Source organism: Myotis yumanensis, unplaced genomic scaffold (assembly GCF_028538775.1).
Source record: "Myotis yumanensis isolate MYYU_CA2020_CCGP unplaced genomic scaffold, mMyoYum1.0.hap1 SCAF_1, whole genome shotgun sequence".
NCBI classification, from domain to species: domain Eukaryota; kingdom Metazoa; phylum Chordata; class Mammalia; order Chiroptera; family Vespertilionidae; genus Myotis; species Myotis yumanensis.
The window spans coordinates 144,397,147-144,410,431 of record NW_027223752.1 but is presented as its reverse complement, the minus strand read 5'-3'; the positions used below and the strand labels follow the sequence as shown (position 1 = coordinate 144,410,431).

The 13,285-nt window shown below is 41.2% G+C and overlaps 1 protein-coding gene across 8 annotated transcripts in view; it reads right to left on the bottom strand.

The window, feature by feature from the left end:
• Positions 1-12,694, bottom strand: part of MLLT10 (MLLT10 histone lysine methyltransferase DOT1L cofactor) — a 222,700-nt gene extending 210,006 nt beyond the window's left edge. For 7 of the 8 annotated variants that reach the window (XM_070432655.1, XM_070432672.1, XM_070432682.1 and 4 more), the window contains exons 1-3: positions 12,619-12,689; positions 12,307-12,466; positions 9,662-9,741 (exon numbers count right to left, since the gene is read on the bottom strand). In XM_070432655.1, the coding sequence (XP_070288756.1) occupies positions 9,662-9,741; positions 12,307-12,466 (240 nt within the window). In that variant the 5' untranslated portion in view covers positions 12,619-12,689. Of the gene's footprint in view, positions 1-9,661; positions 9,742-12,306; positions 12,467-12,618 lie in introns of all 8 variants that reach the window. The other variant, XM_070432664.1, reaches the window with a different exon arrangement.
• Positions 12,695-13,285: the final 591 nt, after the last annotated feature.

Sequence of the window (13,285 nt, the reverse complement as noted above, 5' to 3'; positions counted from 1 at the left end):
CAAGAAGTGCAGAGAACCCCAAACAAAAGGAATCCAAAGAGGACCACACCAAGACACATCATCATTAAAATGCCAAGAGCAAAAGACAAAGAGAGAATCTTAAAAGCAGCAAGAGAAAGAGACTCAATTACCTACAAGGGAATACCCATACAACTGTCAGCTGATTTCTCAACAGAAACCTTGCAGGCCAGAAGGGAATGGCAAGAAATATTCAAAGTGATGAATACCAAGAACCTACAACCAAGAGTACTTTATCCAGCAAAGCTATCATTCAGAATTGAAGGTCAGATAAAGAGCTTCACAGATAAGGAAAAGCTAAAGGAGTTCATCACCACCAAGCCAGCATTATATGAAATGCTGAAAGGTATTCTTTAAGAAGAGGAAGAAGAAGAAAAAGGTAAAGATACAAATTATGAACAACAAACATGCATCTATCAACAAGTAAATCTAAGAATCAAGTGAATAAATAATCTGATGTACAGAATGAACTGGTGATTACAATGAATCAGGGACATAGAAAGGGAATGGACTGACTATTCTTGGGGGGGAAAGGGGAATGGGAGATGCGGGAAGAGACTGGACAAAAATCGTGCACCTATGGATGAGGACAGTGGGTGGGGAGTGAGGGCGGAGGGGGGGGGGCGGGAACTGGGAGGAGGGGAGTTATGGGGAAAAAAAGAGGAACAAATGTAATCTGAACAATAAAGATTTAATAAAATTAAAAAAAAAAAAGAAAACAACACAAAAAAATTATTATTGAAAGGTAAAAAAAAATAATAATAAAAAATAAAAAATAAAAATGGTATGTCAAATATTGATGCTTAGACATTCATATTAGAAATATAGAAGTAGCCCTAGTTAGACTGGGTCAGTGGATAGAGCGTTGGCCTGCAGATTGAAGGATCCTGGGTTCAATTCCGGTCAAGGGCACGTGTCTGGGTTGTGGGCTTGATCCCCAGTATGGGGCGTGCAAGAGGCAGCCAATCAATGGTTCTCTCTCATCACTGATGTTTCTAGCTCTCTCTCTCCCTTCCTCTCTGAAATCAATAAAAATATATTAAAAAATAAATATAGAAATACCAAAAGGTGTTGCCCCTGAAGAATGAGATGAGTATTCAAGAGTCAAGCAGTGAGGTACTATTTTGTGTGTAAAGAGAAGCTTTTGGTACTACCTGACTTTGACTAAGTGCATAACACTTTGATAAACATAAAATTAAGTCTAAACAACAAAAAAAGGAATAAATAGGTACCATATGCTGGGCAATGTATCTTACAAAGATACCATGTTTTCATTTCTCTTACTACTTATGTAGGAATGTTACAAAAGGATACAGCCAGGCTGGCATGGCTCAGTGGTTGAGCATCATCCAGGAGGTCATAGTTCAACCCCTGGTCAGGGCACATGCCCGGGTTGTGGGCTCGATCCCTAGTGTGGGGCGTGAGGGAGGCAGCCTATCAATGATTCCCTCTCATCACTGATGTTTCTGTCTCTCTCTCCCTTCTCCCTTCCTCTCTGAAATCAATAATAGTATATTTGGGGGGGGGGGGATACAAACATGTATTAAAACACTTCAGGTCAACTTAAGTTATGCTAGCCTTTTCTCACAGTGAAAGAAAGGAATCAAGAAGAGAGACAACAAAAATTGGCTACTTGCTATTTTATCTATGGTGGTAAGCACTAATCTCTTAACTTTTTAAAATCTCCTTTTTCAAAAAACACCCTGGCTGTTTAACCTCAACAAAAACAATAGGATGAAGGAAATCAGACCATAAGTTATATGACTATCTCAACTTTTGACTTTTCTCTTCTTGCTGCCTCTGAGTCTTAATTTCCCAAAGAAAAAAATTTCTAGAAAACACTAGATTGCAAAAGAGTGGGGTCAACATTCACTCAAAGATCGTACATATTTATTGATGCCATACTCATCAGTGAGTTGTTAATATTCATTCTGGGAAATCTCCATAATTTTCAACTTGCAAACTTTTTAATATCTTTCTGCATTTTACATGTGTGTGACTTCAGTGGTGTTATCTATGTTTTTGTAAATATTTACTATGTATTTCTACTTAGCTTAATTCCAACAATTTTGTACTTCAATGAAACAGTCTAAACATTGCAAAACATAAATAAATAAATAAATAAGTAAGTAAGTAAATAAATAAATTTAAAAAACCTCTTTCAAAGCTATAGGAATTTAGGATAGTATACTGAATATTTTAAAAGCAAATATTAGATATGACTCAGCATTAAGAAAGAATGTTAGCAAATGTTTAACTTTGAAGGCATTTCTATTTAAAGTATAAGGGCTAAAAAACTTGTACAGAAATAAAGTTACATATAATTTTTTTATTTAAAGTGCAACTAGGGACACCCCACCCTGGCTTCTTGCACTCAAAAGTCAAAGAAAAATAAATTTGAAAACAATTTTTAAATTTGTAGATAATGGTAAATCTCCAGGTGACAGAAATAAAAAAGAACTTAAAGAATGAACATTAGTTGAAACTGAAGCAGTCAATGATGATAGAACAGCAGTTCTCAACCTGTGGGTCTCGACCCCTTTGGGGGTCGAACGACCCTTTCACAGGGGTCGCCTAAGACCATTGGAAAACACATACATAATTACCTATTGTTTCTGTGATTAATCACTATGCTTTATGTTCAATTTGTAACAATGAAATTGGGGGTCACCACAACATGAGGAACTGTATTAAAGGGTCGAGGCATTAGGAAGGTTGAGAACCACTGCCCTAGAAGTTGGGGTTAACTATGGCACCAGCATAAACCCTAAATGTGCAGAAGCTCTAACTGGCCTCTCTGCATAAGGACAGGAACTAGGTTAAGGGCCTACTCCCACCACTAAAGGGGAAGCTGTACTAGAAAAACATGGCCTGGATCGCTAAGACTAGAGAAGCTGCACTATAGTGAGATGCCTGTTCTAAACTTAAGTAGAGGAGTCACCCTAGAAAAACAGGAAACTCAAGCCTAGGCTAAGAGAGTGAGTTCTCTGATTTTACTGAGTTCACCAATGGGCCCATATTTTAAAGTCTCTCTAACAATTAAGAGCCAGCAAAATTAAGTATATATTGTTGAGTGGAGTTTCCAGGAAAACTTTTTTAAGAGGATAACTTGGCTGGAAGAAGAACCACTTTTAACCTTACCCTCCCCCTTCTCTCTGCCACGAACTTCATTCTGCAGTTACAATAACTATAGTTCCAGCTGCCATGCTATAATTGTGGGACAATCCTGAAAATGAAAACCATGTGCTAAGGTTGGTTGGTACATTAGGAAGACAAAAACATCTGATCCCTAGTGACTTCACGGAGTTGTCATAAAAGGTTTAAAATGCCTTTCTGAACTCCTTTTCAAAAAAAGAATTTGTAAATTCGTATTTTGTAGAAGTCACTATAATCTGGTCTTTACTAACAGCCAAAGGCAATTCTTAACAGTTACAGAGCAAATACAAACACTCCCACAGTAACAGCTTTACAAATTCAGGTTAGAGAAAGAGGAATCCTAAGACAAAAAAATCCTAAAGATTAGCTCACAGTAAAAAATTACATAGTATATGAAGAAATCTACCACCTGAACTAACAAAGAAAAAGAAAAACTTCCGAAATCTCCGAGGAGTTTTAAAATAAGTAGGTTTTCTGGCCCTGACCAGGTAGCTCATTTGGTTAGAGCATCATCCCCATATGCCAAGGTTGAGGGCTGAATTCCTGGTCAGGTCACAAACAAATCAATGTTTCTCGTCCTCTCTCTCTCTCTCTCTCTCTCTCTCTCGCTCTCGCTCTCGCTCTCTCTCTCCCCCCCTCTCTCTACCCTTCCTCTCTCTCTAAAATTAATTTTAAAAAGGTTTTAAATGTTCAAATAAATAAAGGAAAACATATAGCCCTTAAAGTAATAATAGCAAGATATTATTAAAAAAACAAGCAGTTGCCCTAACCGGTTTGGCTCAGTGGATAGAGCATCAGCCTGTGGACTCAAGGGTCCCAGGTTCGATTCCGATCAAGGGCATGTACCTTGGTTGCGGGCACATCCCCAGTGGGGAGTGTGCAGGAGGCGGCTGATCGATGTTTCTCTCTCATTGATGTTTCTAACTCTCTATCCCTCTCCCTTCCTCGCTGTAAAAAATCAATAAAATATATTTTAAAAAAAAAAAAGCAGTTGCCCAGCCAGTGTGGCTCAGTGGTTGAGTGTCAACCCATGCACCAAGAGATCCCGGATTCAATTCCTGGTCAGGGCACATGCTCAGGGTTGCGGGTTTCGGGCTCAATTCCAAGTGGGGGGCATGCAGGAAGCAGCGATCAATGTTTCTCTCACATCGATGTTTCTATCCTTCTCCCTTCCTCTCTCTAAAAATCAATAAAAACGTATTTTTTTTAAAACTATACTGTGTTGTATATCTGAAAGTTTACTAACAGAGTAGCAAATCTTAAAAGTTCTCATCAAAAGGAAAAAATATTTGCAAATGTGAGATGATTTATGAATGTTAACTTATTACAGTAGTCATTTTGATGCAACATATTTAATATGCTGTACGTTAAATTAATGTTATATACCAATTATATCTCAGTAAAACTGGGAAGAAAAAATATATATAGAAGGGCCTAACAGACACTAAAGGATAATGGTGGACTCAGACTGAGGAGAGTATAGAAAGTACTTCAACTTAATCTTTTATTATTCCTTTTAAGTAGAAGGGAAGGTTTGAAGCAAATATGAATAAGTAACATCTGTTCATTCTGGGTGGGGAATACATATGTATTTATTTTATGTCCTAAATTGCTCAGAATTATTTGTGATAATTAAATGTATATCAATATAATTTTACTGGAATTAAATATAATTAATATAGTTAAGTATATAATTTATATGGTTTTACAGATTTATAGTGATTTGCTTGCATTATATAGCTTCATTAAGCAAAAATTTTAAAATCCTATATAATAAGAGGCTAATATGCAAATTGTCCCCTCCACCAGGAGTTCGATCAAGGGGCGGGGCCGGCCGGCCAACCACCTGCAGCCCCTCCCCCTGGCCCTGTCGGGCCTGATGGGGCAGGCTGGCAGGATCCCATCCATGCACGAATTCATGCACCGGGCCTCTGATAAAATAATATAACCCTAGGTCAATCCCTAAAACCTTGACTTTTGATTCCATCTGGCAATTTCTCCCTAACAATGTAAGAAACAAGGAAGAACTATAATAAAGAGGCAGAGGAAAAAATTACTTTAGGAAAGAAATAGTCTTTCATTTAGCACTAGAATAGCAATACCTAATTAATGCAAATTCTTAACTGGCTTTTGGCCATTTTTTTTTTCATGATTCACTCTCAACTTGTTTTTGAAGTAGAATATTTAAAATATCAAATATCCTCACTGTATCTCATTGAAATGATGTAAGTAGATAAAATTTCTAATATCTCTCTTCAGCCTGGTAATTAAGAACGACAAATACACATTAAATACAAAAATAGTCATCAGTATTTTAACCTCTCACTACTATGATAATGATCAGTAAGTAGTATAAGTCTAAAAAAATTTCTCAACAAAACATTCATACTTGCGGTGAATAAAGCAATTCAAGTGCTTTCACTAAATTATGAATGCCTATCTACAAAGAGCTTCCCTTAAAAATCAACCAAACTTTTCCCCAATCCTACTTTTATTTTCCTCTTTCCTAATGTTTTTAAAATTCAATCTAGCCCTAGCTGGTTTGGCTCAGTGGATAGAGCATCGGCCTGCAGACTGAAAGGTCCTGGGTTCGATTCCGGTCAAGGGCACATACCTCGGTTGCAGGTTCCCTGGCCCTGGTCAGGGTGTGTACAGGAGGCAATCGATGTGTCTCTCACACATCGATGTTTCTTTCTGTCTCTCACTCTCCCTCTCCCTCTCCCTCCCACTCTCTCTCTCTAAAAATCAATGAAAAAATATCCTCAGCTGAGGATTAACCAAAAAAAATTTCTTTCTGAAAAATAAAATTCAATCTAATCCTACAATCTCTATTCTCTTCAATGCCCTATAACGAGCATTCTGCCCAAACCAGGGAACTATCACTGCTATCTCAAGAACGTTTTTTAGTCCAGCACCCTTGGCAGCAATGTCACTATCAACTATTCTTTCCTGAAAAACCAATTGTTTGTCTGTGTTGCTACTATACCTGTAATTCTCCCTTCCTGAAGTTCATTATTCATCCTTGGTATCATGTTTTCTTAGTCTTCCACATGTGAGTATTCACCATAGTCCTGTCTTCACTTCTCCTTTTCTCCAGCAAGAAAATATCATTTGGTTCCCTGTCTTCCTTCTACGTAGCTCCAACTTTAACCTGACTCCACTATTTTAATCATAAATTTCCAATGAAAAATCCTAGCAGCATCAAAACCAACATGCCCAAAACTAAAATTCTCCTTACTCTTCAATTTTGTTCTCCCTCCTCTATTACTATCACTGTATTGCTATTAATGGTATCACCATTCCCGAATGATCAACCTTGACATTTCAAGGTCTTTGATTATTCCCTCTCCTTTACTCAATACTCAATATCCATTTCTATCATTTCATCCTTCAAAATGCTCCCTTTCTTTTTACTCCCCCCCTTTCTACTCTCACAGTTTTATATTAATAGCATTCTAAGTCTTTCTGTTTCTAAATTCCCTTTCAAATCCATTCTATATACTACCAAACTACTTGTCTAAAAATACTGTTTTCACTGTTCTGGATTTTTACTCTTCAGTATCTGTCAAGGTACCACCAGCTCATAATTCCACTTTCTCTGAGAAGTGAGCTATCCCAAAACAACAGAGATCTCCCTGTGTCTGAACCACTCAACCATATTGTCTAGCCATGGCCAACTGATGATCTAGGTACCTCATCCAAGCCAAGCCAAAAGTTTTGTTTTCATTTTTTCCCCCAAAGGAACATGACATTCAGACTGAGATGTAGTCTCTTGATACAGGAGGTAGAAAGTATTAGGAGCTGAAGTATGCCCATCTTTCACATATAACATGATAGTTGAAAAATTAATCACAGCCCAGACTCCAACTCGATATGTATTGCTCTTAAAACTATGTTGTCCTTATCCATAAAATGAGAATGAATAACCTCATAGATTTGATAGGTTGATTAAAGGAGAGAATTGGTATAGAACATTCAGCAAAGTATCTGACAGATAGTAAACAGTCAGAAAAAGTTAACTATTGATTGTTGTAGAAAGCAGCAGAGAAAATCTGCAGAAAGAATAAAGCAGACACAGAGAAAACCAGAAATAAGATTAAGACTAATTCAATTCCCTTTCTAGGTCATGCATACATTTCCATGTTCTGGTTCTTAGCTCCTTTATCCTTAAAATAAAATGCTCTTTCTTCGCTTATTTTAGCTTGGAATAAGTTTTTGTTTCTTACAAAGGACCTAACTTTTACAACTGTACACTACAGAAATTTAAAGGAGGTTGTGTCTCTTCTTTAAAACCTTTAATTGCCCCCACATCATCTCATCAAATAAAGCTGAAATAAAATGCATCCTCAAGCCCTGGTCAGGTAGCTCAGTTGGTTAGAGCATCATCCAGATACACCAAAGTGGTGGGGTTGAACCCAGGTGGAACAGATCTCTCTCTTTTTCTCTCTCTCTCTTTCTCTCTCTCTCTTCCCCCTTCCCCTCTAAAATCAATAAATAACAAAATTTAAGGATTAAAAAAATGCATCCTCCAATATACTTTTTAGATAACTACTTTATTCACCCTAATATCTTGACCATGCCCTTAGAGCAGTGGTTCTCAACCTTCCTAATGCCGCAACTCTTTAATACAGTTCATGTTGTGGTGACCCCCAATTTCATTGTTACAAATTGAACATAATTAAAGCATAGTGATTAATAACAAAAACAGTATGTAATTATATATGTGTTTTCCGATGGTCTTAGGCAACCGGTGAAAGGGTCGTTCGACCCCCAAAGGGATCGCGACCCACAGGTTGAGAACCGCTGCCTTAGAGGCTAAAGGAATAAAAACAGGCAACAGGGGGCATTTAAGACAAATAATGTTGGCATTTTATCAATCCCATTCACAATACTTTTATCCTCCCTCTATTGATACCCACCTTTCCTATTTTCTAATCTTTCTCTGGCCCTGAATCTATTGTAACACCGCTGGAAGAGCCTCACCTTAGTTGTCAGTGTTTACTAATAAAGTATAACTTCCTTTGCTTGGTGACTCAAGAACCCCAAATCATAACATGCTACACAAAGAGGCAAAAAAGACATAAGTACACCTATGTATGCTACCACATCAAGTCTTAACATTTTTTATTGATTTCATCCTCCATTTGTTAATTCCCATTATGGTAACATTTGATCAATAGCTATAATTCTGCTACAGTGCATTTTCACACTCAAACAAAACATATCAACAGAATACTGCTCTGAATTTCACAAACCTAGATAGGCTATTCAGCCATTTACTCAGGCTATAAAAATAAAAGATTCTGTTTTTACTATACATGTAGAGAAGTTGAAATGTTTCTTCCCTACCTTCTGTCAAATTCTCTAGTCAATACCAAAAGGAACTATAACATTTCAAATGATAATGCTTTTATATGATTAATGAATATTACATCTATTTCTCCCTGATAGATCCAAAAGTTCAACTAGAAAAATGCTTTTGGCCATAAAGAATAAACATACCACCCAGGCAGCATGGCTCAGTTGAACATTGACCTATGAACCAGGACGACAGGTTCAATTCCCAGTCAGGGCACATGCATGGGTTGCAGGCTTCATCCCCAGTAGGGGGCGTGCAGGAGGCAGCCAATCAATGATTCTCTCTCATCATTGATGTTTCTATCTCTCCCTCTTCCTTCCTCCCTGGATACAATAAAAAGCATATTTAAAATAAATAAATAAACAAACATTACTCCCTCACTGTTACAGGTGGTTTACAAAAGTGTTCAGGACCTGCTGGTGTGGCTCCGTGGTTGAGCGTCAACTCATGAACCAGATGGTCATAGTTCAATTCCCAGTCAGGGCACATGCCCAGGGTTTCAGGTTGGATCCCCAGTCGAGAGTGTACAAGAGGCAGCCAATCAATGATTGCCTCTCATCATTGATGTTTCTATCTCTCTCTCCCTCTCTCTTCCTCTCTCTGAAATCAATAAAAACTTTTTTTTAAGTGTTTAGAAAGAAGGTAGCCGCCAGCTAAGTAAAAAAGAAAGATCTTTTATGTTGTTTTGCCAAAGGGATTGAATGTCGGAAAATATTGAGCAAAGTTAAACTATACATGTGCAGACATAGCAAAAAGTATGAATCGCTAAATTCTTAATGTGTTTTTTATTCACTAAAAAGAACTTGACAGAATTATCAGTATAACTTATGTCCTACTGTCATTATATTCTAACTATGATTAGCCAATTTAACCTTCAAACCAGTAGTTAGGGCCAATAAACTAAAATACAACTTTATGTATTATCTGCTCAAAGTATCCATCAACATATGCTTATGTTGTTCAATTTCTTTTTCAGGTTTTATAAAATTGGTTTAAAACTGTAAGTCAATGTTTGGCCCAAAATCAATATTTGAACAACAGACTGACAACCCTTCAAACTGAAACATGTACATAACATCCTAAGCTACTCAGTAAAGTATTTTAATGTTTTTGATAAACAGTCCTTACCACTCTGGCTGCTCTCTCCTGCGATTCACATTTCCTGCAAAACCATGGTCCAGTGGGTACTTGAACAATGCCATAGCAAGCTGTCGGGAAATAAAATGTTTTAAATTATGTTAAGAATAAAGAATTATGGAAAATCAAATACCCTTTCAAAGCCCTATTAAACTAATTACCTCTCAAACTATTAATGTAAACCTCCTGCTTTGTAGAAAATTAAAACATTTTATATCTATATTTAACACATATATTATCTTAGTTGAAATCGTATGACATAATAAAAATGTTAAAATGCCAATTATGTTATTTCATTTAAGTATAAACATTACAATTTTAATTATTCTTTTATGATAGGAATATTAGGCAAAATTTAACACATGATTAGATTTTTATAGACTAACTCAGAAATTAATTCATTCCTATATCCTGCAGTTTAAGAAGCAATCATTTTAGATAAGTCCAATGAAAATATTTCCAAATCATCTTTCAAAATGAGCAACAGATACTGCAGAAAAGAAAATTAAATGTAAAAGTGAAATGAGCCCGGCCGGTGTGGCTCAGTAGTTCAGTGTCTCGATCCATGAACCAAGAGGTCATCAGTTTGATTCAGATCAGGGCACATGACTGGGTTTCACTTTCTGGGCTCAATTCCCAGTAGGGGACGTGCAGGAGGCAGCCCATGGATGATGTTTCTCTCTCATCAATGTTTTTATCTCTCTATCTCTCACCTATCCTCTCTCTAAAAATCAATAAAAACACATTTGGGAAAAAAAAGTGAAATGCTTCCCAAATAGGCAAATCTATAGAGACCGTGGTTGCCTGGGGAGTTGAGTAGAAATGAGAGTACAAGGCTTCTTGTTAGGGTGGTGAAAATGTTCTAAAATTGTGGTAATGGATAAAAAACTTAGTGAATACACACAAAAAAAGTGAACTGTACACTTTAAGTGGGTGAATTGTAAGGCATGTAAATCACATCTCAATAAAGCTGTTACTTATAAAAAGTGAACATTCCTAAATATATGTGAATGTTCCAATAAGTATGAATATATATCACATATCTAAGTCTAGTTGTTTTTTAAAAATTGTTTTTATAATATGTAATTAACTCAAAATTGAAATTTTCCTAAAAACACTAACATCTAATTGACATTCTCGAATGAGTGCACTCAAAGGAAACTTGAAAATATCTTAAATATTGGAAAGCACTTAAAGAATATAAAATCAGCACAAATTTTTAAATCTCCAAAATGTTCTATCAGCCAAGAAACACTACATGAGTGTCCAAAAACATATTTCAATTCAGAAGTACTGGAGAGAAGAAAATTAACTTTAAAAAAAATTTAAGACTTAAATGAACATTTTCTATATTGAGATGAGATTACTTATCAAAACCTGATTAATTTATCATCCAATTCATAAGAAATACCTCCACCAATGACAATAAATACTGGAATGCAAATACTATATACCAGTTTTCTAAGATCACAAAATTAGTATCTAGTTTCAACACATTTTTTACTCCTTAAGAAAGGAAGCTGTGCAACCTTGTTCTTTAAAGGAAAATGGGAATAACTGCATTCTCAGGTTAATTCACTACCTCCTAAGTCTCCCTTCCCAGTTCTAAGATTCCATTCTAAAGAATGCACTTTAGCCCCACTTATTCATCACTCAATGCCAGATTCAGAAATGGGAATGGGGCGGGTTGGTGAATAATGAGGAGTGTAAGAGCCACCAAAAAATTATCTAGGTTGCCTCACTTCCTTACCACATTCAAGGTCAATGTCCAGAAAACTGTCTTGCTAGTGTCCTAGGCTTTTTTTGAGTATCAACCAACCTCACTGAGTGGAAACACCCAGAAATAAACTACGATGCTCCCCCAAATCACTGGTGGCACCACCTCCTCTTTTTCTCTTCAGTCACTGATGCTGAGGAAGTGGCCTGATTGGCCACGGAACACATCCAGCAGCCCAAGCCGGTGCAGCCAGGCACTCCTGCGGCAGCACCACTGCGGCGCGACCTCCGCCCTCCTCCCGCAGCGAGCTGCGGGTCCCCAGCAGCGGAGCCTCCGCCAGAAAGCCGGAGGGGCGGCCGCAGAGCCTCCCCGCCCCGATCTGAAGCGGCCAGGCAGCCCCTCGGCCCCCTCCCCCACGCCCCGGAGCGGGGAGCGGCGTTCCCAGGCTGCTTCCATGCCACAGGAAGTCCCCAGACACACTGCGGCAGACGGGAGGGAGCGAGCCCAAAGGGGGAGGGGTCTACACGTGCCCGAACCCACAGCCAAGGTAACCCCGCCGAGGGGGGCAAGCCCTGCCGCCCCCCGCACTCCGCCCCCTCCCGCAGCCCCCTCCTCCAACCACGGCCCCCAAGTCTCCAGACCCCCGGGTCCGGGCGCAGGCGGCGGCCAAATGACACTTGAGAGAGTGAGCGCCGAATCACATGACAGCCCAGGCCACACGCACTTTCTCCCACACGCACAGCCCACCCCCGCCGCGCCCCGCCGAGGCCCCGCGGAGTCCATCCCGGGCCGCGGAACGGGGCGGGGCGGGGCGGGGCGGGGGAGGGGCGGGGGGAGCTGGCAGTTGCTGCCCCGGTGGGGGACGCGGTGACGGTTGGGAGCGGGCCCGGTTCGGCCCGGCGGGCGGTTGGGTGTTTACCTTGATGCACCGCGACGCTGCAGCCGTGCCCGTCGCAATAAACCAGTGGGTTCTCGGCCCAGCCTCTCTCGTCTGAGCAAACGCAACAGCCTCCAATCATCTCCTTCATACTATGGGAGACCTCGTCCTCCAGAGACACGGGCCGGTCGCTAGAGACCATCTAAGAGGGAGTTGGGGGGACCATTAAAAAACACATGCAAGCCAGTTAGTGCTTCCCGCCCCCCCCCCCCGACCCCTCCGCACAGCCAGCCACCCGCGCTCCCGCTCCCTCCCGGCGCCCGGCCCACGCCCGCCAATCGGCCACTCGCTCACTCGGGCTTTGCCGCTCAGTCACTCACGTTCCGCACAGGAGTCAGGAGCCATATCCTTGCTGACTCCCCCCCACTTCCCCTCCACCGCCTCCTCCGCCTCCTCCGGGTCTTCTTCCCTCCCCACCTCCGCCCGGCGGCTAGCGCTGCAGCCCGGAGAGGGCACACATAATCAAGTAGGCCTCCGCACAGGCGCACTGGGGGGCTCCCGCTGGGCCCGGGCGGCGAGGGAGGGGAAGGGGCGCTGCGCTTCCTCCTCCGGCGTCACTCGGCGTGCGCGCCCGCCCGCCCGCGGCCGGCGTGAGAAGGCCTGGGAGAGGCAGGTCTGCGTGCGCGTCGCCGCGGACGGCGGGCAGCGCCTACCTCCCGGCGCCGGGCCCTCCCCGGGCCGCTCGCCGCCGCCGAGGTGTGCTAGAGGTTGGGGGCGAGGGGAGCCGGCGGCGCGCCGAGGCCGGAACGCGCCAACGGGAGGGCGCGGGGGTGCGCGCGCGGGGCGGGACGTTGAGCTGTCTCCGCGGCGCGGGTCTGGCGGGCCGCGTGTGCCGCCCGGAGAGGCCCCAGGGGAGGGGAGTGGGCTGCCGAGGCTGGGAGGGAAGGTGGGCGGGCGGGCGTTTTGTCATCGTAGCCGGAGGGGCTTTCCCGGGGCATCTCCGTGCACGAGGACCTGCCGG